At 39.5% G+C, this 21,465-nt stretch overlaps 3 protein-coding genes across 8 annotated transcripts in view; 2 read left to right on the top strand and 1 right to left on the bottom strand.

Moving 5' to 3' along the window:
• The first annotated feature begins 380 nt into the window (after nucleotides 1-380).
• LOC128017205 (thialysine N-epsilon-acetyltransferase-like) lies at nucleotides 381-4,362 on the top strand. The gene is made up of 6 exons (XM_052602472.1): nucleotides 381-613; nucleotides 1,482-1,533; nucleotides 1,641-1,724; nucleotides 2,676-2,777; nucleotides 2,863-2,903; nucleotides 3,052-4,362. The coding sequence occupies exons 1-6, from the start codon at nucleotides 551-553 to the stop codon at nucleotides 3,223-3,225; spliced, it is 516 nt and encodes a 171-aa protein (XP_052458432.1). The 5' UTR covers nucleotides 381-550; the 3' UTR covers nucleotides 3,226-4,362.
• Nucleotides 4,363-5,351: 989 nt separating this feature from the next.
• On the top strand, nucleotides 5,352-11,813 carry LOC128017204 (tumor necrosis factor ligand superfamily member 12-like). Its single transcript, XM_052602471.1, has 6 exons — nucleotides 5,352-6,047; nucleotides 7,817-7,898; nucleotides 9,350-9,397; nucleotides 9,493-9,516; nucleotides 9,604-9,731; nucleotides 10,520-11,813. Exons 1-6 carry the CDS (start codon nucleotides 5,832-5,834, stop codon nucleotides 10,772-10,774), a joined length of 753 nt encoding a protein of 250 aa, XP_052458431.1. The 5' UTR covers nucleotides 5,352-5,831; the 3' UTR covers nucleotides 10,775-11,813.
• An 834-nt stretch (nucleotides 11,814-12,647) lies between these two features.
• LOC128017202 (chromodomain-helicase-DNA-binding protein 3) overlaps nucleotides 12,648-21,465 on the bottom strand; it is a 46,077-nt gene continuing 37,259 nt past the window's right edge. For 5 of the 6 annotated variants that reach the window (XM_052602465.1, XM_052602467.1, XM_052602466.1 and 2 more), the window contains exon 40: nucleotides 16,017-20,028. In XM_052602465.1, the coding sequence (XP_052458425.1) occupies nucleotides 19,823-20,028 (206 nt within the window). In that variant the 3' untranslated portion in view covers nucleotides 16,017-19,822. Of the gene's footprint in view, nucleotides 15,052-16,016; nucleotides 20,029-21,465 lie in introns of those variants that run through there. The other variant, XM_052602469.1, reaches the window with a different exon arrangement.

The following is a 21,465-nucleotide window of genomic DNA, read 5'->3' as shown; positions in this document are numbered from 1 at the left end:
AAATGAAACAAGTTAAAGATTCCCCCTTGGTAGAAAGTTTTAGATATATTTCTTAGAGATTTCTACCGAGTGGGGAATGCCACTGGCACAAATTAATATTAAACACCACACTGAACATAATGTGACTAGCAATAATGAAAGTAACTGTTAAAACAGCTCTCATGATTCAACCGTTGATTATAGCCCACTGTATGTTTCTGTGGAATAATCAGTCAAACGATAACGTGCATATATGAAGATACATTTAAGCGTCTAACATTAAACACATTTCAACCCAGTGTTTTAAAATCAAATCAAAGGTTTACAAAGGTTTCTTTACTATAACTGTAAATGGCCAATAGTGATGACTGTGTTATCACATCAAAACCTGCAGATGGCGCTGTTTTAGCACTTTCTATAAGCGCCGCGTGAGAGCCAGAGCCACATGAACTCATTCACTTCCGTATGTCCATTTCATAGTCCACGTCGACAAACACTCTTGATTATTTATTTTATTTTATTTTACTTTTCTTTGTTTTGCTCCGTTTGTTATTAGCCTATTGAACACAGGATGGGATTCATAATCCGGGCCGCCACGCTCGAGGACTGCAAGGACATCTCGCGCATGATACTGGTGAGTCGACGTGCCCTCGTGTCATATGCGTGCGTACATTCATGACGATTTTAGAATCTTATGAAAAATTGAAACATAGATCTGCTGCGTCACAGACAGCATCCGCGGTCTTTCATTATATTCAAAACACAGCTGTTGTTTTAACGTGTAACGCACGCAATTGCATCAGTGTTGTTGATGACAGAGTTACAGTAAGCCATATTCATTTGGCACACTGTAATCTGACTCTTTCATGGAGTCTAGTGGAGGGTATTTGGGATGCTCGGAAACGTGCAGCAGCCTTCACCTGTCAGCCGCGACTGTTGCGGCAGACCATTGTCACGTCATTAATTAAATGGACGTAATTACTAAAACCTTGTTAGTTGTGGTGTGTGCGAGAAAAGGGAAGAAGAAAAAAACACCTTGCTGATGTCAGAATAGTAAAAAGAAACAGCTTTAGACAATATAATTGAATTCAAAATATACTTAAAATGATGGTAATTTAAATCTAGTAATAAAATATAGTATTTGCTATAGTGCCTGCCTCAATTGCATCCATGCCTCCTGCTATGCAACAAACACATTTAAGCAATTTCTTCAATATTTTAAAGGACTTTAAAATGCTTTTCTAGGAAAGGTTATCTCAAGCAAAAATGTGCATCTTCCACATGGTGCAGTATGAGTTCAAGATTAAATTACCGCCTTGATGAGAAAAAGAAGATAAGAAAAAACACTGTATAGGCTTATTAGTCATTCTTTTATCTTTAATCTATATTTTTGTCATCATGTATGCATCATGTGCTTGCAAAGTGAAGAAAACTGGCTTGTCGCCAAGGCAAAATTGAGCAATAGAGTTAAACTATTTCTGTTGTCAAATCCTTCACACCAGGAACTGGCAGAGTATGAGAAGGTTTCTGACCAGGTCAAGATTGCACAAAGAGGTAGGCCTGATTGTTACAGTTTACAATCATTTGCTTGGAATTAATAAAACTGTGGATAGCTTCAGTAAGAATTTGAAGTTGATGCTAATCCTACTTCTCTACTGTAGATCTGGAGCAGGATGGATTCTCTAAAAACCCTTTTTTCCATGGAATCATTGCTGAAGTGCCAGAGGACCTTAAATCCAAAGAGGGTGAGAAAAAAGAAATAGGCATCTTGGATCATCTTGGATTAACAATCCTATTAAAACCACAATCTTCTGTGATGTCCTGCACTAGGATATATATTTGTTATCTAATCATGGACACATGAAAGTCTACAAATCCTCAGCTCATCCAAGATGTAGATGAGTGTGTTTCTTAACTAAAACAGATTTGAAGAAATGTAGCATTACTTAGTTTGCATACTCACCAATGGATCCTCTGCAGTGAATGGGTGCCGTTTGAATGAGAATTTAAACAGTTCATAAAAACATTACAACAAACCACAAGTAATCAACATGACTCCAATACGTAATTTAATGTCTTACAAAATGAAAAGCTGCATATTTTTAAGAAATAAATAAATCATTAAGCCGTTTTAACAAAAGTGTTGCTTCCGGCTGAATACAAGTCCGTGATGCTTCTTACAGTGAAAAAGTCCATCCCTATATTTATGTAGAACAGTTTTTGCTTTTAAACAGTGCTTGTTTTCTGCATATTTCTCTCCTGATTCAGATTAGATGTTTTTTTTTTTCTCTGGAGAAAGCAATTTTAGGAATAGAGGACATTAACTAATGGACTGGAGTCGTGTGGATTACTTGTGGATTATTGTTATGTTTTTATCAGCTGTTTGGACTCTCTTTCTGACGGCACCCATTCACTGCTTTGGTGAGCAAATGAAATCCGTTTCAATGAAAAAACAAACTCATCTACATCTTGGATGGACTGAGGGTTAAATGTCATTTCTTGGTGAACTATTCTTTCAAGTGTCTGGCAAGATGTGCTAATATTGCGGTAACTGCATGCTTTACAACTTGATATTGTTTTTTCAGAGTATGTTTGAGTTTTGTGTTTACCTTGGTGTTAACGTTAGTGGTATTTTAACATTTTATTTTAGCCATTAAGCTGACAGAGATGATTCATGTATGTATATCTCTTTACAGGTCATACCAAGGTTGGTTACGCTCTGTACTTCTACACATACAGTTCATGGAAAGGTCGGGCGGTGTACATGGAGGATCTGTATGTGATGCCAGAGTTCAGAGGTAAGGAAACCACACTTAGTGCTTTTGTTTATTTGAATTGAAAATAAATTGTAAGCCCTTTGACTGATTAATGGAGTATTTCCAGGGAAAGGCATTGGCAAGGCCCTGATGTCCAAAGTGTCCCAGGTGAGGGGTGTTTATTTAAACTAGTTAATGGCAGTGTATGGCACACACTCACAATACATTAGCAAGGAATCTGTTGTTAACAAATTGTGATTTAGATTATTGTTGATTGTGTATTATTTTACATGTTTGTGATTACGATCACCCTCAGCTTGGTCTGGCTGCTGGTTGCACCCAGCTGAATTTCACTGTACTGGACTGGAACAAATCATCTCTTGACTTCTACCTAAAGCAGGGCTGCTGGGATGTGACCTCTGACCTCGGCTATCACTGCATGCGCTGTGAGGGCGTTGCCCTTGAACACTTGGCCCAGGGGGACCTTTAAATTTTGAAGCACATAGATTTCCCTGTCAAACCCTGAACCAGAGCCACAAGTAACAAGTTGTTTGATAAACACAGGAAGACAGTAAACTGACAGTTAAATGGAAAAACTGAACAAGTAACCATGCTCAATACATTTTCTAAAAGAAACGCAACCTTATGAGACGATATTGGTGTGCAATATTAATGATAACAACAGACAGAAAATGTTGCTTAGTTATGTTGCCTCAGAAAGTACATTTGATTCATTCAACGTAATTAAATTGTGAAGTCTGACCTAACCAAAGATTCATAAGTGCACTGTGAATCGCATATATTTTGGGCATATTATGACATAATCATTTTATCATCATTACTAGTGGAAAGAGTGGAAGTGAAATTGTTACAGTTAGTGCTGAACCATCATTTGTATTTAGAATTTAGAACAGTTCTGTTTAAAAAGCCATTTTATTTTTTTGTTACGTGTCATTTTATTTTTACATTTGAAAATCTGTTTGAACATCTACTTGGTCTCGCTCACAAATCCGTTTTATCTGAAATGATGCACAAGTAATGTTCTTAAAACTATGTTGTAATGTATAAAGAACTGACTGGTACACAAGAGACTTCCTCGATTCTGGAAGATGAAGATGTGTCTGTTTACGCTGTGCATTCACAGATGCGAGCCACATACTTTCCTCGACTAACTTTTGGTAACTGTTACCAGCCATAAGAGAGAATAAGCTCACTGCGAAAAATGCACTACAGATGTTTTTAAGCTAAATCCTATATACTATTGGTGAGTGAAACCATGATTGGATTTAGCTTTTCTAAATTGTTAACTTTGCCTTGTACATGATATTTTGGGCATTTTGCATTGTGGATTATTTGTGTACAATTTTTAGCAACCAGATATTTTATGTGAATTGCCAAAAGGTCATTGACAAAAAAGTCTTGTGCTGTTACTGAATACATAATAATTGTGAACAACATACAACCCATAAGTACCTCATTTGGTAAAAAAATGTAGTAGCACTTAAGAGAAGCTCTGTGTAGCCTCATTGTGAAGATGATGGCAACGTTATATTGTTACAAGCTGCTGTATCCAATGTACTGTACAGTCTGTTCTATTGGCCATTGATTAAAGCACATTTGCCCATTGTTTTGCTACATGTGTTTTTATTTGACATAAAGCTTTTATAACAGTGTAATTTAGTTAAGTTTTGAACCAAGTAATCATAAAATAAACATAGTAAATGCCACTTCTGAATCAATGACCATAAGATAAGTCGTAGCTGGAAGCAGGATTCACATTTGGCCTCAGATCTACATTTCTAAGCTACTGAAACGCCAACATGTTGCAGTGTTCAACACACCTTAGTCAACAGCGACACCAAGTGGTCACCCGCAGAAGCGATTCACGGGAAACCATAATTAGGACTTTTTCCAGCGCACTACACTGAGGCTTTCAAGTAGAGCTTCAGTGACAGAAACAACCGAGACAAGTGTGACGTGCGTATGCTACGTTTCGTAGCAAATTAACTCAAGTAAAAAAAAAACTGTGAATCAAACCCAAGCTCATTTTCTGACTCATAGTAATCAAACTAACTGCCAGGAAAGCAGCCTGTTGTTTGGGACTTTTGGAAGGGAACAGGGAGAGCAGATCTAGACACATCTTCAAAATATTGACATTTATGTTAGGAAACAATTAAGCAATGATTCAACTGAGCTGTTTGTCATTAGGGGTATCATAGAAGAGACACACAAACAAAAATTATAACCGTTTTTTTTTTTTTTTTTCAAGATTTACAAAAATATATATTTAGGATTAAAAGACAAAAGCAAACAATGTACATGTCATTCGAAGATGATACAGGTATATATTTTAATATTCCCTGCTAGAGAAATAACACGCATAAAGTTTATAGTATATATATATTTGTTTATCTTAGAATGCATTGTGTTGACAATTTATTAAGCCCTCTTCACTCCATTAATCCATGGTCACACTTTGTAAAACTTTAGGGAACTCAGCCAGCCCTCTAAAAACAGACAAGCGGACAAGCGCACTTGTTGATTTGAGGCAGGACTGAGCTAAATAGTATTTCGCTGCAGAATAAGAATACTTGGCACCGCACGAGGGGGTGGGGTGGGGGGTGAAGGAAATCTGTTTTCCACTGCTGTGCACTGTGCAGGACTCACTTCCCTGCAGTGCATACTTGAGCACATGGACGCAGAAGTGCTTTGAAATGACACCTCTTGTGGACTAGACCGAGATCTATTTGTCAAAGAGAACACGAGGAACTCGTGCCACAGAATCAGGTCTCTGGAAGATGCGAGTAAAATCCAAAACCCACAGTGTTGCTGTGCTACTGTCAGCTCTCTGCACAGGAATGAGAGGAATATTGCTGTTCCAACTGGGCCAGTTTATGCAATAAACACAGACAGTTCTCCATATACCAAAGCATTGCCAGCGGCGACTGATTTGCTGGGTCAATCTCGCAACGATTGCAACCAGGTTTGCGTTGACCGCGCTGCAACAGCTGCATTTGCGCTCTGGAGAAGCTCTCGCGCATGGGACCTACCAGAGAGGCTCAGAGATGTTCTCGTGGAATATGGACAGAATGATCGATGTGGAAGCTCCAGAACGGTAAACCACCCGTGTGCGCAACAATGCAGTTAATTCTTCAGAGGAGACGGATCCGCTCACTGCGCTTGGTCTGGTCGCTCATGGCCGTGCTCGCGCTGTCCCTGGCTGTGTGCAGTGCCATATTTACAGTGTGGACAATGCGACAGACGCGGGACCTGTCGAGGTCTTTCCAAACTCTGCAGGAGCGCTTAGAGCAGGTAAACGCGGTGGCCCATTTGTTCTGGTTTTTGTCTTTCAAGCGCACGTTAGACGCATGCATGCATTCCCAAGCGCATTTGTCAAAGCGCTTCTCGTTAATCATGCAGTGCTTTTGCAATTATGCCGTTTTCTTTCTTTTAATCATAAGGTTATTGAGGTCATGTGCATAAAAGCCATTTGCAAGCCTTTTTTGGGGGAGGTATATCATGAAGAATGTAATCATATAATTTCGAGGCACTTGATTATACAAACATACAGCTGCTGCACCGCTGGGGGTCTGCGGGACGCTTTTTTATGATCCTTCCAGACTTTGCGCGCGGGGTGCTGAGTTATGGCCTATTTAGTTTCTAAAGTCGCTGCCAAGTGTGATGCTTCTGTTGCCAGTTTTGCTCCTTGTTTAGGGCAGTTTACTGGAAATCTTAGACTACTTGGCACGAGGGCGTTTCGAAGCCAATTGACATTGCCTTTTAAAGAATCGGGTCTCGTGGAAGCATTTGTGTAATACGGTTAAATGATTTGCAACTCGTAAGCTACCATTTCGCGTCTTAGCTTGCCCTCAGATACAAATGGGTAACTTTGTCATGAGTATGTTGTTGTTATTATAACTAAGTGCGCTCGAACGCCCGTTCTTCCGCCAGGGTGGACGGAACGCAGTACTAATGTGTTCTGAATCTGAGAGAGTTCCTGCGCAACTATCCAAGCGCCCTACACTGTTCCTGAATACGAATCATACCGTGACCAGTGTGCGAGTCTTACGAGCCGGTTCTTTTTAGGGAATCAAACCTTTCAGAGTGACTCGTGTAGAACGATTCCCGAACGAATGACTCTTATGATCCGGTTCTTTTTAAGGAATCAACTATACAGGAATCAATTATACAGCGTGACTACCGGACTTTAGTGAGACGGCTCTCTTTAGTGATTCGAAAACACTTGAGAATCGGTCTTAGTATTTGTTTACTTATTACAGAATTACAAACGTGTTACTGAATTAAAATACAGACAATTAATTGGTAATATACAGTTATGGTCTGGCAACAGTGGCATTTATGTGATATTCTGCCATCAATATCTCACAAGAGTTCACCCATATTTCACCCACACAAATACACACACAAAACAACAACAACAATATGGTAATAACTCTGCATATGACTTTAACTTTTTTTATGGCACAGTACAGTTTTTGTGTGCCATTTTGAGTGTAGGTCCAAATGCACTTTGCTTGGAGCAGACTGAAAGTCCAGATGGACAGGTACTTACTTCATTTATAGACACAACCGCGGTTTCTGTTGCCAGACATTTGTTAAACTGCTGACAAAGCATTCACATGCCTGTCACATTGTTTGTCAGCTTTTTCTTTCCACTTAAAGTTTCCCTTTAACAGACAAGCATTTGCAGAATGTATTGGATTAAGGGAGTGGGGTGGGGGTGGGTGCAACCTACAAGGTGTCATTACCGGATTTCATTTAGGGGAAGTGGTTGACCTGTTTGCCAGTCTTCTGGTGACTGTTTGTGTGTGCGCTCCGGAACGCCTCCAGCTTGGGTTTTATTATTTCAAAAGCTATGACTACTGCACAGGTTAGCCACAAAACGGCAGTTAATAGAAGCCAGCAGTGTTTCTCCCCAGTGACCTGCTCGTACTTGACACACATATTTAGGTTCCATTCCTGGCCCAGTCAAACTCTGGTTGAGTCTGTCTCCCAGATCTGTCTGCAAAAGCTGTTAAGCACAATGAAAAATGTTATTCTTTCTTCTCTCACTCTTGCAGGTGAATATGCAGCGCAAGGCCATCTTCCAGCTCATCCTGGAAAAACGCGACCTGCTGGAGAGTCAGAGGTTCCGCAGAGATGGTACTGAAGGACATCATATGTCATAATGTCTGGCATGAAGCCAGTTATTGAAATCCATTAAAAGCACTTGACTAGTAAACGCTGAACAAATGATCTGCGGTTGTGACAGATTCAGACGCAGACTATCCATTATAACAATCACAGATTACTCTTTCAAGGAAATTGAATAAAACCATAGAGATTACAAAAATGCAGGGGATGTATAAAACACTATTAAATGCATAGCCATAAAACTGACACATGACAGCAGCTGTCAGAAAGCCTTGGATCACCTGCAGCCTTTGCAGCTGCAGAAAGATGTTCTTTGGTCGTTGCACACAATATTTACAGAGGCCAAACTATTTTGGACACCAAGGCACCTTGGGTAAACCATTGGGCATGTGTTTCCAAAAGCTGCAACAGGAAACAGTAGGCAGCAGGCTGAATGACAGCAGAAATTACAGGTTTGAGCTCAATGGACACGCACAAGGCAAAAACCAATTGGTATGAGGACTGCAAGGGCACAGCGGTTTTAGCAGCATTCTAAAACAAGTGACCCCTTCCACTGAAATAGCTTTAATTAGCAATAGACTTACTTTAGTTCTGCCTTGAATTTTTGAACTACGACCAAAAAGATCAACAAAATAAACATTAGTGTAGAAACAGATGGACCTTCAGAAGTCTAATAAGCAGCCGCAAGTCTTCAGCTGACACCTGACGGCTGTCTGATTTCAGGGCCAAAATGCTTATCCACAATCATTCCTCAAAATATGTTGTTTTCCTAGCCCAGAATAGTGCCCCTTAGGGACAGTCACGGCTTCAAGTTAAAACAGTCAGCCAGGAATAACAGTCGTTTTAACCATTTCTGTGAAGTAAGTTCCTTTTGAAGTCTGAGACTTAGGTGATCAGTCAATGCACATTTTGACAGACTAGCGGGGGTTCAGGCAGCTCCCCTGAGGTGAGGGCTAAAGGGAAAAAAAAAACATTTCTCAAGGTGGTTTGTTTGAATTACTGCATTTAGTTGAACAGTAGCCATAGCTGTTAATCTGTATAATTTCATAGGAAGATTATTTTCTGCATGAGAAAGGTTAAGAAAGAGCCGACGACTCATTTTTCTTGCAATGCCTTATTTTTTAGTATTTTTTTCAAAGTTTTGCCTCTTTGTTGACTGGAACCAGCTGGTGCGGTGAAAGCAAAAAAAATAAAAAATACCATGCATAGTGCTGTTACTGAAAACAAAGGCTAGGAGAAGTGTAGAGCAGAGCTGAAAGGAAATATTTCCCCATCTGCTTTGACAATCAGGACTTCGGCTGGTGTATAAATGATTCTAGATTAATCCATGATGTTTGCATCTGCACAGCTGTTTAATGCTGGAAGTTGCAGGAGCTCCACGTGGATGACTCTTATCTGCATCCCACCGAGTTGTGTCTCTTTTTCCAAAACATGCCTTTCTTTTGTCTTTATCTTGCAAGCGGGAGGGAGGAAAGGAAACGGACGAAAAGTGGCCTCTCATTTTGAGAGTAAGTGAACAGTATTGCGAATCATTTTATTTGAACAATGAAAAATCCAACTGCTGTTATTCCACCCGGACTAATATATATCTAATTTTTAACAGTAACCCGCGATTCCTTCCAAGAGGGTGAGTTATTTGGGAGAATATATATGTGGAATGTTCTCTAACAGGACGTGTCGTATGGAATATTCTCTAATGATGTGTGTGTCCTAGTGGGCAGTGAGGGCGTCATTAAAGGATGGACTGAGGAGCAGCTGAATATGAGCAAAGCGGTGGATTATAATCCAACGACTGGGACCTTCAAAGTGGAGCGCAGCGGCGTCTACTTCCTGTACTGTCAAGTGAGTTAAACAAGTTTTCTGCATACTTTCCAGGTGCATTGCCATATACATATGTATATCAAAATTGCAGTGCCCTTTTGGTCATAATAAACATAATACTTAATAATTGAGACCGCAAACGGGATGCAGAATTGCCATTTGAATTATAAGGTAGTAGAATTCAAATGAATTGAAATTCCAAGAAATTCAATTTAACTATTTAATAAAGAAAAATTACTATTTTCTCTATTTCATATTTGAAAGTTTATATCTATTTTGTACAGAGGATGAAGATAAATAGACCTGGGGTTATGAAACCCTTCCCTGGATAAACCATGGAAAAATGGTGACAGAAAACATGTAACTTGGAGCAACGAAGAGACTGTTAATATTGTTTCCTTTATAGTTCAAAATATCCTTTCAGGAAAAACTTGATAGTATAGTCTGCAGTATATGAGGATGAGCAGTGCTAGACCCTTCATGTGAATAGAGGAATATGCTGCATTCATCCAATCAATGCCACCGACACTGCAAATATGCAAATAAGAACATTAACCAAGGGTTTAGTACAGAATACCCAGGATTAACTATTAACCCCAGGTAAAGTATGAGCAGTGTGAAACGTGAAACAAGATTCCATTTACCCGTTAACTATTTTAAGTGTGAAAAGCCCTATTCTGTAGTTTCTGTTAAATCAAATCAAAAGTCATAACATTTATTCTGCTCCCCATTGAAAGCCTTTTGCTATGTCTCCTGCTCTGAATTGGTGTCTCATCATAACATTCCCATTTCTGCATTTCCACCACCAGGTACACTTCAACGAGAACCAGAGTCAGTACGTGAAGCTCGAGGTGTCTGTTCCTAAAGGCCCTTTGCTCCAGTGCATCGAAGGGTACGGAACCACACCAGCGTCTGGCTCCCACAAGTTTCACTTCCTAAAGCCTTGCCAGGTCTCTGGCCTCCTACGCCTTAACAAGGGCGCCGAGCTGAAGGCGGTCACCGGAGCTTCCTTCAGTCTGCAGATGTCAGGCAAACACTACTTTGGCCTCTTCAAAGTTAACTAGCGGCACGGACAGTTTTCCAGACACCTCAGCTGTATGAACAAAATAGTCTTATAGTTTTCCACAGATCACTGGCCTGAAAGCACCTAACCTAAACCTGTCTCTTTAAACCTGGCGTTGCCTTAAAAGAGGAAATTTAGACTGTAATGGTCACGGATGACCTCTTTATGAACTCAAGTGCCCTTCCATGACGATGTCATCTGGATGTTAATGTCTGCACAACTTGCCTTGCTGGACCAATTTATGGAGAATCATTTGGTACTCTGTCGGTTTGGCCTCAAATGCCTTATTAAACGCAAACCAGCACAATTTCTACTATATAAATATAGCATTTAATTACAGCATACCAGAGACACTGCTCCAGCAGCGTGGTTGGCTTATATACTGGCATAACCAGTTTGACCAGAAGGACGATGAATTTTCAGCAGCATTGCAGGCCACTACAAGCATGAGAGGTTTCACCACTGGTTACTTGGCTGGACCAAAACAGAGTTGCCCTAGTTCCTCAACTGCCTTACCACTGGATGGGTTTTAGAGCAGAAAAATGAAGGTTTTGGTTGGTCGTTATGAAAACTCAGTGACTAAATATGCATCAGATAATACAGGAAACATTACTTTTGTTGTTGCCTGACGTGTCAGTTTCCAAACACACTGTCACTGTGACATATGAAACATATATGAATATTTATCGATGAAAAGGCAGTGACTTATTAAAGCAGATGATGTATCTTGTGTACTGTACTGTGTTACTGAAAGTGGACTGTGTACATATGGCATGAAGGTTGATGGCATGGATGGCACACCTTCTTCTTAAAAAGTCACAGTATGCCTTTTATTTTTATCTAACGTGCAATTTCATGTTTTTTTTGAAAGGTAAAGTAACAGAATTTTACACCATAGTAATTTCATTTAATCTCACTAGTTAGAAATGTATGAAACCACTGGTGACTCCAATCTGTCAATGTCTACCTGACCTAGAGCTCCTGAAGCCTTTCGCAAATCTTGTCAATACTGTCAATTAAATCTGAAATGGAAATTACAACCGTGCACTTTGCCCCAAATGGGTTTCCCAATAACACAGGCGGCTTCCTCTTTGTATTTCCTGAACCCTCATGTGGACCCCTGCAAACCTTCTCATTTCCACTTGCTTCTGGACTCTCACTTCCTGTATCTGAATCTGCAGCAAATAGTTGAAAAAACTTTGAGGAAAAACATGTGCTTATTCCCCCCTGATCTCTAGCCCCATTCCTTCCCCTCTGTCTACTCAGTTTTTTCTTCTTCATCTGTTTGGGTTCACTCCTCGCATAAAATCCACATTTGGCCAGCAGCACCGTTTCTGCTTTTAAAACATCCAAGATAAACCTGACAGGGTCTAGATGAAGTACAGTCAGATTCTGAGTAAACGTGTGAATCTGAGGTGACAGAGAGCGTACACACACACACACACACACACAGAGAGTGTTTCTTTGTTTGATGGGCATATTTTTTTTAAGATCTGATCAGGTTGAAGATATAAGGGTTCCCACATTTATGGGCACTGAGATGTTATCAAGAAATGTAATCTCTGTATGTTTTTAAAGCCAAAAGACAAACAGGACATAATATTAAGACATTTGAGCATTTGTCTGGCATGTTTCATTTAAACCAAAGTCGAGAAGATTATTAACCTGTTCCCTTCAGTGTGCCGAAATGCTCTTTTTGTGTGTAGTTTTTCACCATTTATGGCTCCTGGACTTGTGGATCTGTGAGGGAGTCAGTTTGCGAGTTAAAAAGAACCGGCTTATAAGTGTCGCTTTTCTGCAAATGTTTGCATATGAATCGACAAAACTCTCCCAACATTCTGTACTTGATAACAAGAAAATCAAAAGAGAAAGTGTTAATCTGAATTTGTATTTTATTACAAACAAAACAAAAGAGAGAAAGATGCATTATTAACATGTTCCGTTCAGTGTGCAGAATGTCGATCACATCAATGTCACTGACTGACTGACCCAGTGACGCTTAGCAGGAAACTAAATGCAAAAACAAAAAAAGACTGACAACAAAAAAAAAAAATATTAAAAGACAGAAATGAAAAATGGACAGAAAGTGCTTGATTTGACACAACTCTCCCAAATAATACCAAGCACTGAAATCAACAATATTTCAGTTTCAACAGAAGAACCATACCGGGCACAAGGGCAAATAAATTAAAACATTTCAACTCTTAACTGTTGAGGCCTAGCTAGGAATAGTTCAACTGCAGCCATATACAAGAGTTCACATCAGCTGATTAACCCTTTACACTTGTATTACCATATAAGGCGATTACATCACAAGGCTTGCTTTTATAGAAGCCAAAGATCATAAAGAAACACTGCGGAAGGAATTCCATTTGCTGATTTGAATATATGCATTCATATGTTTTCAATTTCATGTGATCCACTGCATACAAGTTATTCGTTTGCATTTGCAAGGCCAAAATCTAGATATAAGCAATGTCCGTTAGATAGCAATGATATATCAATCAATCTGAAATCCTTTTGACCTCTTTGTGGAATATTATTACAAGAGGTCCGGTATAGAGAAATGTCATGGACCGAACATACAATGCATCAATGTTTTATTATTTTCATTTGGTAGAAGCTTCGCAATCAAGGACAACATCAGGAGCAACAACATTAATCTTAGCTGTAATAATAACGAGGTTAAAAACAAGAGAACACAATGAAACTTAGTTTAAATACGCAAACAATATCAAAGAGCTTCGTAAAAACGAGTAGAAATGTGGATAGGACTGAGATGCAAGCGATTCGTTTGAATGAAAGAAGGTGAGGGTGAAGTGATGGGGGGATGATAGAGAGAGAGAGATAGAGAGTGAAAGAGGAGTTTAGAAAGTGTAGGACTGCCAAACGTGCTTCAGTAACAATCTTTAACACTATTATGGAGGTTTGAAGATGCTTTCGTAGCCTCTTCACCTCACCGTAACACAAGATTAAGGGTCCATAGTTAAAAAGGCAGGGAACTCTACATATCAATGCTTGATGTCCCAATATAAGGCTAAACAAAACTTCATAACTAAACTTGTCTTTTCATCCCAAGACAATACTGCAGCCAATACTGTATTAATCGAACATTATACATTACTTCCTTACTGTCGTGGTAGGTTATAAACTAATTGTTATTTATTTTTTTAAAGATGAAGAAACCAGACCAGGGTACTGTTATTTTTCCCCCCTTCTTTTTTTATGTAAAAATATGTGTATATCCTCCCAAACCACCCAAATCCTCTTAAAGGTACGGATCACTCTAAAATAAAATTTCTGCCATCAATGTCATCCCAAACTCGTTTGACCTTCCTTCTTCAGTGGAAGAAAACATATTCTGGAAAAATGTGTTTTCTGACCATTCAACAAAAGTCAAAGGTTTGCGGTGTTGTTTTGGACCCCACTGACGTTTTATTGTGTGGACGAAAAAAACAAAAAACAAAAAACAAAGTTTTTCCAAAATCTCTACAGTTCTTTTGTGTTTTATTGAAGAAAGAAAGTCCTAAAGGTTTGGAATGTAAATGATGACAGGATCGAACAATTCTGTTAAAGCATTAACATTAAAGAGTGGTGTAAGATTGTAGCTTGTTGATGGTGCACGGCCTCTCGAAAACAGTCACGCTAGCTTACGATGAGGGTTTGCTAAAAAGATTGCACAATGCTTGAGTCGGCACAGCTCAGTGCACTTGACTAAACCGTGGACTGTGAGGTGCATGCTGTCGGAAAACATATCACCGCGGGTAATGTGAAGCTATTCCACATACATGCAGCTTCATGTCTGTGTCGAGGGGCGCTAGCGAGGGGATGAATGTGAGCGTGTGGACTGGTCTGAAATGTGAAGCTGATTTGGGACAGATAGTTATGAGAGGAAAGGAAATATTTGTGTGTGTGTGTGTGTGTGTATGCGCACATACAGTATGTGTACAGGAGGAAATAACAAAAGGCGAGCCTAAGCTCTGCTGAATTCTGAGTAGCTGTAACTCGAGGGGTCGTGAAAGTGCTGCCGTGATACTGAGGGTAGTCTGTTCGCTCGTCAACTGCAGGTGCATGTGTGCATGTATGCGTTTAGGAATAGTTGTGTTTACATTTGCATGCAGATGTCCTTTGACTGAGTCAGCGCGCGTGTGTGTGTGTGTGTGTGTGTGTGAATTCAGTCGTCGATGCAGATCACCTCCCCGCTGCGCTGTTCCCTCCGTGCCATAAGAAGCTCTGCCTCCCTCTCTTTCTTTACCGACATGGGAGGTCCGTTCAGCACTGTAGGGAAACATAAAGTAAGGGAAGTTAATGATCTGTGCACTAATTATAGTTGAAAGTTGAATCTGACCTTCTAATCTTTATTGTTTCACATTTTCCATTTCTCAGCGGCTGACTTCTCCTTCCTCTTTTCTTTTTCTTTCTCATTAAGTTTCATTCACTAACTGTGAATATGCACATATTTGTGCGGGAAAAAAAACCATGCGTGAATGTTTTCACACAGAAGTCATGATTCATCCATAAATCTGGTTAATAGTCATCTTTAATGCTGTCATTGCAGAGTATTCATGCCCATCATGCCTGTTATAGCAATCATCCACTATTCAGGGAAAAATATGTGTGTAGATGACATACTTGAAGACTTGTACACAATTATGGGTGAATTTGACCCACTGGCTTTCCTAACATTGTTTAGAAAGCAGTCATTTAGCTTCTATCCAAAGCAACATGAACAAGAGATCAACAAAGATTAACAGATGTTAAAAAGAAATCTCAGGATTTCAGTCGTTTTAGAACTGAAAGTTTAAAAGACAGAGGATCATTTTGAGATAAATATCACAATCAAATTCAACATGAAATGTACAGTTTTGTAAATTTATCTTTTATTGGTCTGACAGTGAAGCATTCATCTGTGTATATACACCCAACACCTTTAAATCCAACGGATAGAACCAAGACCCATTTTGCATTTTCTTATTCGTTCATTTTTCCAATAATTATTTTTCCTGGTTTGTAAGTAACAATATGGAAGAAAAGATCTGTCACTAATTTTAAGCATTTTTAAAGATTGACTTGTAGTTACCAGCATAGACGCCATCAATGGTGATATAAAATGTAAAAATAGGGGAAATTATCATGCACAATTAAATATCCCAAATCAACCAATAAACATTTTTCATTACTAATAAGTGATAGCACATCCCTACCTAGCCACAGACAAATAAATAAATACATCCACACTGAGGTCCATTGTTAACATCCTTTAATGGGTAAACTTGCATACAGTCAGAGTGTACTATATACCATACACAGTAGTATTAATAATACTAATAATAATACAAAACCTCATCCTCTATAAAACGATATATGTGAGGACAACAGTACTGAGCATTTTAGTTCATCACCACACACAAGCACATAGTGAGTGTATAGTGTTTGAAACGTTTTAGCTTCATTTGCTGTATGTGTAGTTTTTTTTTATTTTTTGCAAACTCACAGTATGACTCGAGTCATATATAAACCTCTAAGACAGTACATACAGTACTGTACGTGTTCTAGTGAACGCATGAAATGATTATAAATGACCTACAATATAAAATTACGGTTACGTTAACCATTGCTCAGCGAAATATCACGGGCGAAATCCAGTCTTTTCAACAGGAATCTGCACAATTCTGAGTTTTGCATGAGATTGGAAGATTTTACTGACGTTCAAGATGTTTATGCGAATATGTTGCTATTCTATTCTATTCTGTTATTGGAGTTATAGCATTTACTACCTTTGGTTTAAAGAACTGCATACCTTTTCAAAACCAAAATTTATTTTATTTGTTGCACAATATCCTGAACACAAGGTGACTGACAGCCACCTTGACTGTGCACTCGGGGCACCTGTTTTGTCTCAGGCCTAAACATGCAGGGAACCGAGGAACAGTTGCAAGATCTTCAAAGGAACAATCCTTCTTGGCATGTGTTCCTCAAAATTACACAACCAAAGTTCTTCCAAGGACAATAACGCTAGAGATGTTTGTTATGCTGCAGGTTTTGGCTGAGATTAATGTTCTGGAGAGTGCAAAAAAGAAATGTGTGCACTGGAACAGGCTAATGCTAATGCTCGAGTTCAATTATCTGATTAAGACTGGCACCGTTTCGTAAACATGCAATAAGAAAAGAAGAATGCATGGCCTTCAGATGGGAACGCGTCTGGAGAGAGCTTGGAATGCATTGAGGCTCTTTACAAGGGGGAAATGCTGAGCTAGAAACCCGCTGGGTGACTTTCATATCTCTGAACGTTGTACTGCATACTCCTCCAGCGTGAGCCAAGGAAAATAATTCATTACTCAGATTCAGATCTCGGAGTGACTTGACTCTCTGCTTCTACAATCAACAATCCTGGAACTATCCGTCTCTCTCACAGACTGTCTCACTGCCTTTTTCACTGCTTCTTTTTCACAGACGGTCTCTCTCAGATTACTTTTTTTAACCAGACTGTCTATCTACTTTAAAATGTCTCATTCAGACCGTGTGTTTCTGTCCCTCTCAGAGCAATTCACTCTCTCAGACTGACTCTTTCTTTTAGTTTTTTTTTTCTTCTCTCTCTTGCCAGGCTGTCTGCCTCTATATCTAGGGCTTTAATGATTAAATGATCAAATCAATAATAATGAATATTAAATATGATAAAAACAAATGAAATCTAAAACAAGACTATCATTATCTATTAATTAGGCCTTGTTTTACTTAAAAGGTCAATAATTCATTTTGATGAAATATAATTTTTTTTGTATGTTAAATTTGGATTTTAAATATCTAATTTAATTATGTAATTGAAATACATGCAACACCAGTACAAATATTTTTAACAGAGCACAGTAACTCTAATGAGATATAAATATAAAAAGTCCTTTACAGGAAAACCTATTCAGAAGAAAAATATATTATATAACACGTTACAATAATACTGTTCAAAAGTAAGGGGACAGTAAGATATATATTTACAAAGAAATAATGCCGATTGATCAAATTAAAATTAAAGACATTTATAATGTTTTAAAGTTCTATTTCAAATAAATGCTGTTCTATTCAGCTTTCTGTTCAAAGAATAGTGTGAACAATGCATCAGTGTTTACACAAAAATATTAAGCGGCACAACTATTCAACATTGATAATAACAAAGAAAATTATTCTTGAGCACCAAATCAGCACATTAGAATGATATATCAAATTAATGCAGCCTTGGTGAATATAACGGACATCTTTCAAAAACATTAAACGAACCCTACTAAACCCCAAACTCTATGTCTGGAAATGTTTGTGTTCCTGTAAACAGTTGATTTTTGTAACATTTATATTTGATTGTATTCATTTTATTGTCCATTGTATTTAGTAAAGCCGACTTTTATACATCTATATTTGTGTTTACAGCCTTTAATATGCAGTTTTTTTTAATTAACTTGCTTTTATAAAATACAGAAAATAAATTAGGCTTTTTCATCCCAATTAAATGAAGAAAAAAATCAACACATTAAATCAAAATATCCACTAGTCGCCCATAAAAGTGTTATTCAGATCTCTTTCTCAGACTGTCTGCCTTTCAACCATCTCTGTATGCCACTTTCTCTGACCAAACATTATCTGAGGGCACCCAGTTTTGCTCCTGCACACCAGCCTCTCTACTTCTCCATAAACCAGAAAAACATGCAGAAACATGGCAGCTGGCCTCAGTGACCCAGCCTATCCAAACAACCAGCACACTCACACAATTAATCACTCACACACCAGCAGCCCTTCAATCTTCAATCGTACAGTACACTCACACCCGAACACAAACATATGCACAATCAGCTTCAGTTCATTGATACTGCAAGACCACGCACACTCAACTGCCATTACAACAAAACACACCATGTGGTGGAAAACACAGAGCTACTTAAGTGGCTCTCAAGCGTGCATGAGTTGTGCACACGTGGGAGTGTTTGTGCATTTTTGTAGAATGCAGGGAGTTCTCATACAACAGTCATGTACTGTATAAACGTCCTGCTGGGGATTGAATCTGGCTCTAGCACAGCACAGGAATTTGGTCAGACCAACTGAATCGTGTGCACGCTCAGAACGAAGGTCTTCTGACCCAGGATCAGTGCATTCCTTCAATAAGTTAGCTCTGGAAGATCTAACCTCACATCAGGTGCAGATATCACACCACTGGACAGGTTGCTGTGATGAAGAGTCAGTCTTCATGTATATGGAGTGATTTCAAGCCAGTTTAACATTGCACAGTCCTGGTTTAGGAACGCAGAGAGTCCGTGGCTGGAGAGTTTTTCGAGAGGCCCGCAGTTTCCAGGATAAAGATAGTTCCACTCCACTGTGCCTCAGTTCCAAAACAGTTTTGATTGGGTCGGGGTATTAATGACAGTGGTATTTTGGAAAAACTGGCTTCTTTGGAATCCTTCTCTTCTGACTTTGTGAGGCAGCATGTGCGTGTGAGAGAGAAGGAGAGTGGAGAAATGTTAAAAGAAAGAGATACTGTATAAATTGATGCAGAGGAATAGTGATTTGTGGTGGAATTAGGGAGGGAAGGTTTCGGGGACTTAAACGTGCGCTTTCACTCCTTTGGCCAAATGAAAAGTTAATCTGCTGGGACTTCTCTCGGACCGACAAATTAAAGGAAGGGAATGGAGGGGGCAAGGGGAGAGAGAGAGTGTGAGAGAGAAAAAAAGTGCTGGAAAGGGCAGAAGAGGTCTGTGTTTTCGTCATCCACACGGCTCTCCTTTCAGCTCTCTTTTTCCTACTTCATTTCTCTCTTTTGCATTCTCATTTGCATTTTGTCTATCTATTATTAACCATGTTGACTGAAGAGTATCCTCTCTCAAGAAGTCCAGCAGCTCTTCCTAACCTGCTACAATATGCTCTCGGCTACAGTATTTTCAGATGCTTTCACCTCTTTGTAGCCTCCAATGCTGTCTAGTTTAATCATGTTTTTTTTCTCTAGGCTTTCTGCCCCTCACATTCTACAGTCGCTTCATCCCTCTCATCCTCCATCCATCCCTCTTTCAGGTCATGGTTTTTTGGGCCGTCCGTTGCGTGGCAGGTTCTCCACCGTGTTGCTGAGTCGATACTTGACGATGATGCTGTGCACAGTGGATTTGGGCATGCGAAGCTCTTGCCCAATTGACCCTTCCGACTTGCCGTCCTTCCACAGGTCCACCACCCTCTGGCGCTGCAGCACGTCGTGTTCCTTGGTCTTCAGGCAGGACGGAGCTTCTGTGGAGGCAGAAAGGGGGCAGACTGTAGACACTGGGGGGGTTGGGAGCGGTCAATCAGTGGCATAGCATCAGTCCTCAATATTGAGAAAACCAAAACATAACTGTAGGCAGGAGGCTGGAAGAATGCCTTCTCTCAAAACGTTTTGTATCTCCCGCTCTTACGAATAATCCCGAAAGCCAGAGTCAGGATATCCACTTGCTTCAAGAGCAGTGACGCACTGAACTCTCACAAGGCAAAAAAATATATAAAAAAATAGATGTTAGCGGTTCGGGCATTTTTTGCTCGTGTTGACATAATGTGTCTTAAACCTTTTTGCTCCATAAAGTTCATGACATATAAAACGTAAGAGTTTAAGTGGCAATGACTTAAAGAAAACAAGACATGCTCGCCAAGGTCTTTATTTCTGACAACTTTAAGAATGACTGAGAGCGATAGGATTTTCTACAGAGGCAAAGCGGAGCTCACACTCCATTTTGTCTCTCTCCTCCCTCTCACTTCTTTCTCTGTCTTTTAGAGAGATGTCTGACTGGGGCCAAAAAAATGTCCTATTATGGAGTACGTTAAACAGATCAACACAGTCTGTCCTTCATTTTTCTCTTTTCTTTTATATCTCTTTCTCTCTCAGATTTTTTGTTTAGTCTGGCATGCTGTTTTCATCTTGCTCCCTGGCTCGGTTTAAACTGGGGTCACCGCAGTTGTCTTAATCAGGGACCAGAGGGTTCAAACGGGCCCCAAGTGGGGCATATTTTTAGCCAGGCGAGGGTTCGGCGTGTACAGCCTCAACAAACTCAATCAGCCTCTGCACCCACCAGGATCTGAAGTCTGGGGCTATTTCAGTGACAGACAGAGACTGAAAGAGAGAGAGACAGACAAAGAGAGAGCAAGCGAGCGAGCGAGCGAGCGAGAGTCTAGTTCTGCCTCCAGGGGGTTTAAAAAAAACAGTGTAAAGGCACAAGCGCATTTGTGTTTCTTTATATATATTTTTTTTACTCTTTTAAAAATATCTTAGTAGAAAAGCAAAAAAAAAAAAATTTCCCTCGGCAGAGCGATTTCTGGCAGGGCTAAGGTACTGGATAAATGTAATGACATTTTCAGAAAAAGCACTATGGCAAGAAAATATGCCTCCCTTAGACGCTGTGGTAGAAAGATTGGTATCAGGACACTCAATCCAGAAACCCTTTCGACTCTGTATGGGTAAAAACAGTCAGGACGATGGCCTCTGAAAGAATAAACCGAAAACGGCAAACAAAAACAACTAGATTTGTTTTTCTTAATGCTTCCTGCAGACATATGCTGTTACAGAGCTAATATTGAAACAATAAACTCACTGGCAGGGCTAATCTGTTCTCTTGGACTAAAGATGGAGAACGTGAAATCAGTTGTAATTAAGTGTGCTAACCAGAATCATATATTTGCAGAAATATGAATATATAA

Source organism: Carassius gibelio, chromosome A7 (genome assembly GCF_023724105.1).
Source record: "Carassius gibelio isolate Cgi1373 ecotype wild population from Czech Republic chromosome A7, carGib1.2-hapl.c, whole genome shotgun sequence".
Taxonomy (NCBI): domain Eukaryota; kingdom Metazoa; phylum Chordata; class Actinopteri; order Cypriniformes; family Cyprinidae; genus Carassius; species Carassius gibelio.
Note: the sequence above shows the minus strand (reverse complement) of the source record. Positions and strands in the feature narration are given on the sequence as shown.

Excerpts from the sequence above, each read along its gene's own strand:
- LOC128017205 (XM_052602472.1), top strand. The coding sequence starts at position 551 with ATGGGATTCATAATCCGGGCCGCCACGCTCGAGGACTGCAAGGACATC. Across the intron at positions 614-1,481 it reads ACATCTCGCGCATGATACTG|GAACTGGCAGAGTATGAGAA; the intron begins GTGAGTCGACGT and ends CCTTCACACCAG. Across the intron at positions 1,534-1,640 it reads GGTCAAGATTGCACAAAGAG|ATCTGGAGCAGGATGGATTC; the intron begins GTAGGCCTGATT and ends TCTCTACTGTAG.
- LOC128017204 (XM_052602471.1), top strand. The coding sequence starts at position 5,832 with ATGTGGAAGCTCCAGAACGGTAAACCACCCGTGTGCGCAACAATGCAG. Across the intron at positions 7,899-9,349 it reads TCAGAGGTTCCGCAGAGATG|CGGGAGGGAGGAAAGGAAAC; the intron begins GTACTGAAGGAC and ends TTATCTTGCAAG. Across the intron at positions 9,732-10,519 it reads TCTACTTCCTGTACTGTCAA|GTACACTTCAACGAGAACCA; the intron begins GTGAGTTAAACA and ends TTCCACCACCAG.